Source organism: Orycteropus afer, unplaced genomic scaffold (assembly GCF_000298275.1).
Source record: "Orycteropus afer afer isolate SDZICR_OR568_19922 unplaced genomic scaffold, OryAfe1.0 scaffold00053, whole genome shotgun sequence".
NCBI lineage: Eukaryota > Metazoa > Chordata > Mammalia > Tubulidentata > Orycteropodidae > Orycteropus > Orycteropus afer.
Window position 1 is genome coordinate 1,493,250 of NW_006921640.1, and position 5,300 is coordinate 1,498,549.

Sequence of the window (5,300 nt, forward strand, 5' to 3'; positions counted from 1 at the left end):
GAATCACAGCTCACTAGCCCTGCTGTTAATGCCTCAAAATAGTCTTGACATTGACTTCACAGGCACACCCTAATTGATTTAGAAACCATGATGCAAGAGTCTTGTGATTGCCTGCTAAACTAAAGGTTGGTGATCTGAACCCACTCAGTGGTACATTGCAAGAAAGGACTGGCGAACTTCTCCAGGAAAGATTATAGCCAAGAAAACCCTGTAGAGCAGTTCAGCTCTGTAGCACATGGGGTTGCCACGAGGGGGCCAACTCAATGGCAGCTAACAACAACAATGAAAATAAACTCCCCTTACAGACTCAGCTACATAAATTCAGTGTTATAGCTGTTTCCCACCTCAAACACCTAACAGTTCTGACTCTGGGCACAACATTCCCTCCCGTCCTCAGTCTGAGTGTGCATTGGGGTAGAGAAAGGGGAGAATTCAACTTGCTATTCATTTATCTGTTCATGGAATGACTGTAGAAAGGGTTTTGCTCCTCTCATTGCTCATCGGTTTGTCTGAAATTGGATCCTCTCCCAAAAGCTTCACTGAAATAATTGTAGCTCCCCTGTCAGTGGGAAGGAAGCCCTGTGGGGTAAAAGCCGCCCCCAGCCATATTCAAATCCGAATCTGGCACCACAGCAAAGAGGCAGACGGCGCCAGGGAGGGGCCCTAGAAAGCTGCAAATAAGTCTGTAGATTTGGAGATGTTCTAAAGAGGCCTGTGTGACTGCGAGACTGCACAAAAAGACCCCAGTAGAAGTCCCCATGTTTGCAGAGCTAAATGCTGTATTTACAGAGAGTGTGTGTACAAACCTCGGTTCTGTCGGTCTCTGAGAGCCTTGGCGACTGGTATTATCACTCCCGTTTTACAGATGAAGAAACTAAGGCTTAGGGAGCCTGACAGAGCCTAAAGCTAGGTCATCTGATCCCAAGTCCAATCTTTTTCTCTCCAGACCATTGGGTCTAAACCCCAGGTACATGTTAGAATCACGTGGGCAACTTTAAATATATGTTGATACCTGAGTCCCACCCCCCAAGAACAACTGAATCAGAACCTGAGAAGGTGAAGCCTGGACTTCAACGTGTTTTGAAAAGCTCCTTGGGATTCTCCTGGGCAGCCAGAGTTAAGAACTAGGTCTGTCTGCTGTCACTTGGGGTGGAATGCTCCTCCTCACTCCCTGGGATGCTCAGAGCAGGTTCTAAGGAGAGAGCAAGAGAAAGCATGCCCAGCTCCTCTTGTATATCTCTATGCACAGGTTGGAGAGGATCCCACAATCTTCCTTGGTGGCCTAGCCTGGGTTTTGTTTTTGCTGCTCCTTTCTGGGTTCTTTACTCCTCTTACGTCTGTCCCCCATCTGCCCAGTTCCCATCACCTCAAACAAGCAATCACATCTATTAGTTTCTATTTTATTCTGGAAGAGATTTTTTTTTTTTAGGCATCGCCAAGTCAATAAAAATCTCTCTTCTTTGATCCTCCTTTATTACTCTCCAGGCTGCCAAACACCTTGTTTTTTTCATTTAAACTTTCTCTTGGACATCAGTCCATATCCATTCATTCTTTGACAGCTGCATTTCATCAGCACAGATTTTTTAAATCACTCTGAAAGTCAAGAACTTCTATACTTGGTCTAGGTCAAATGTCTTCCACTCTTAATTTAAACCCATCTCCACTTGCTTGGTCTTCGGTGGACATAGAGGCACACAGGAGAGAGAACATGGGGACTGGGAGCTTGATGTCCCATTCTAACTTTATTAGGTTATGTGTCTTCTATGTGCCCTGACATTATGGAGTAGGAATTTTGGTTTATACCTTCTCACCAGAGGTGGGGAGGCCAAATCAAATTGGCCCTTGCCAGGATACTGCTGCTGTGTGGGTAGTTTGGGTATACTTGGGCACCATCTTTCTAGAATGGTGAGTCATGAGCCTCATTCACTTTAATGATCAAACTTAAAGACAGTCAACTCCTTCCCTTCAGCTCTGGAAGGTTTATTTGCTTTCTCCTCTGAAGAAATGAGGTAAGGTGTTGTTCTTAGAGGAAGAAAGTGAAGATGGGGTAAGATGAGCCTTTAACAGCCAGGACTGAGGAGGGGAGCTGTGGTGGGTGGGGATGATGAGAGACCAGAGTCAGCGGTTGCTGCACAGAGAAGGGATTTGTGGCCTCAGAATCAGAGACCTGAGCTGATCCCCACGCTACTTGCTGGGAGCTGTCAGATGTGTCCTGTAACTCTCAGAGACAGCTCTTTGTATAAAGTGGGAATTGAAGAGAGCTAACTACACTTGCTATGAGGATTAAGTGAAATCACAAAGCTGAAAGTATTTTATAAATGGTAAAACACTACACAGATACTAATTTATTATGAACCTGGGGCTTCTTTGCATCAAGTTGGGGCTTTCAAATTACCCCATTTCTATTAGAAGCCCTAGGTTCTGCCACTGTCCCTTAGCATCTCTGAGCCTCAGTTTCCCCTCCTGTGGAATGGACCTGGAATGGATCTGTGGCTGAGGAGCATCAGTTGGACAATAGACATCATGTGTGGTGAAAGATTAGTACTAACATCATTGTCATCCTTCCTCCAGGGCCAGGGACTTGGGCAGAATCTCCACACCAGCCAGCAGTTCCTCACCACCTGCCTTTCTCCGTGGGAAGGGAGCTCCGGGGGCCTCTTCCTGGGCCAGCCTCTGATCTGCCTCCACACCAAGGATTGATAGCTCCTCTTGGCAAAGTCTACCCCCAAAGATTCCTGCTCACACTTGTCTGTTCCTGCCTCTATGCAAAGTATGGAACCCACAGGACTCCAAGTGTCTTAAACGCACAAGCTGTGCAGTGGCCTTTGAAAGGGCACCACAAAACACTCTCTGAACCCTGTCTACAGTCTCTCTCTGAGTGTGGGAGCTTCCCAACCTCTGAGACCTGCTTACATCTCAGCAGTGCCCTCAGGAGACTTGGCCTCAGCTTAATGAGGTCATTCCAGAGCAGGACCCGACCTTGCCAACCACCAAGAGTTCCACGCTGCCCTCTACCACCTCCCATGTCTGGCTGCATAGGCAGAAGATAGAATGGCTGTGTCCCAGATCCAAATAGAAGAAGTAGGTGGAGAGGAAGTGCCAGCAGGAGAAGCCCTGCCTCCAGATGACCACCTCCGGAACCTTAAGGCTCTGACTGAGAAACTGAGGCTTGAGACACGCAGGCCCTCCTACCTGGAGTGGCAGGCCAAGCTGGAGGAGCAGACATGGACCTTCCCCAAGCAAGATGCCCAGCAGGAGGCCAACTGGGAGCAGAGGCAGTGTGAGGAGGAGTCTTCACTTCTCCAGAGGGAGCCCAGGCAGCATCCTCCATCTAACCGGAGAGCCAGTCAGGGCCAGGGACCCCTTGCCACCCGCAAGCTGGAAGGCTTTGAAAGTATTGATGAAGCTATAACCTGGCTCAGAAAGGAACTGGTGAGTGGCTACCCTTCCAAGAATCCCTGGAAAAGAGTTTATCTCTCACTTTCTCTCTTTCCCTACCTTATTTCCATCTCTACCCCCTCCCAATTACCTATCTATAATCTTCATAGTAAGGAGTCCTGGTGGCACAGTAGTTAAGCTGCTAACTAAAAGATGGGAGGTTTGAACCCACCAGTGACTCCATGGTAGAAAGCTGTGAAAGTCTGGTTCTATAAAGATTACAGTCTATGAAACTCTATGGAGCAGTTCCACTGTGTGCTATAGGGTTGTTGTGAGTCAGAATCGACAGCAATTGGATTTGGTTTGGTTTTTGTAATCTTTATAGTACATGAAGTGCAGACTTCACTATTTTGTGGTTATATGAGATCCATATGTCAGCCCTTAATTGCAGATACTATTAGAGGAGGATAATGCTATAAGGATACTACAAGGAGCTCTGGTGGTGAAGTGCCTAAGGCATTTGACTGCTAACCACAAGGTTGGTGGTTCAAATCCATCAGCCATGGAAGGAAGATGGGGTGCTGTACTTCCCTAAGTATTTACTGCCTCAGAAACCCAGTGGGGGTAACTATGAGTTGGAATCCACTCAATGGCGATAAGTTTCCTTTTTTTTTTATTTAATTTGTTTTCAGAGGAGGCAAGTTTTGTCCATGAGAACCTGAGTCCATGTTCTGAAGATGTTCCCAACCTTCCCCTTTCCTCACTACCAGGATCAGAATCTCATCCTTCTATTCCTCGACTGCTAAACAGGCTCTGAGAATTTAATTGCCCCCTCCCTTCTCTCTGAAACCTTCTTACCCTGCCATTACCCACAGCTGCCTGCTGGTGTCTTGACCCAGAGCTGCCTGCTGGTGTCCTGTGACCACTCAGCAAGTGTTTATTGGCTGCAATCCCCACACTGATGCTATGCTGATAGTAGGGCGGCAGGGGGTGAGCCATGGAGGTGGGGCTCTTGGTCTGAGGGAGGGAAATTACTGTGGGCTTTAAGAAGAAAGTACTTTTACAATGAATATTGTATGAGATGCTGCACAGAAGAAGTGACTAATCACACCTGGGATGAATGCTTTGGTGAGGAGATGACATTTGGGCTGTGCCTCAGAGACTAAGGGATGGGACAAGCATCTTGGCCTTTTAACTGTCCACATGCATAGCAGATGCCCATCAGAATACCTCTCATCCCAGCAGTGACTCTCAGCTAAGAATGTGGTAGGCATACAGAGACCCCCCCTTAGACACAGACCCAGAGGAGAGTCACTGCCCAGGGCAGGGTGGCTCCTCATGCAGCCAGGCATGGCACTAACCTCCCATGCTCCCCAGCCCTTCCTTACCTCATCACCTCAGATCCAGGCAACACCTGTAGAGTGAGGTCACAATGGCCACAGGTAAGCCCAGCAAACAGGGGCCAACTGCTTTCCAGAGCCAGTAGTAAGTCTTGTGTGAACAGGACAGGCAGATGCCTGCTTGGCTTGTTTTGAAGAATCTTGGAAAATAAAGTCCCATTAGGTCCTGGAGTTCCTCATAAGTGTCCCTCTATAAGAAGAAAAATCACTGGAGTTCCTAAGGCAGGAACCTCAGAGACTCAGGTATCTAATTAATTAGAAACTTTTTTTGGTTCTTATCCTTGAATGCTGAGAGTGTTTCTCAAACACACCATCCCATTATGTCCATCTTTGGAAACTAGAAAGGGGGAGAGAGAGAGCCATTGGCTTTCATAGACGATGGGCATGTATGATTCCTTTTGAGTATCTGAGAATTGGATGCTTATGGGGTGAAGAGAGATGGACATGTAGTGGTCCCAGGAGAGATCCTAGAGCTTCTCTCTCAACCCCTGAAGCTAAATTGTTTTGATCCCACCCACCCCC

At 47.4% G+C, this 5,300-nt stretch overlaps 1 protein-coding gene across 1 annotated transcript in view; it reads left to right on the top strand.

Moving 5' to 3' along the window:
- The first annotated feature begins 3,051 nt into the window (after window positions 1-3,051).
- Window positions 3,052-5,300, top strand: part of FAM167A (family with sequence similarity 167 member A) — a 28,753-nt gene continuing 26,504 nt past the window's right edge. Inside the window, exon 1 of the mRNA XM_007938710.1 lies at window positions 3,052-3,432. Within this exon, the coding sequence (XP_007936901.1) occupies window positions 3,052-3,432 (381 nt within the window). The remainder of the gene's footprint in view (window positions 3,433-5,300) is intronic.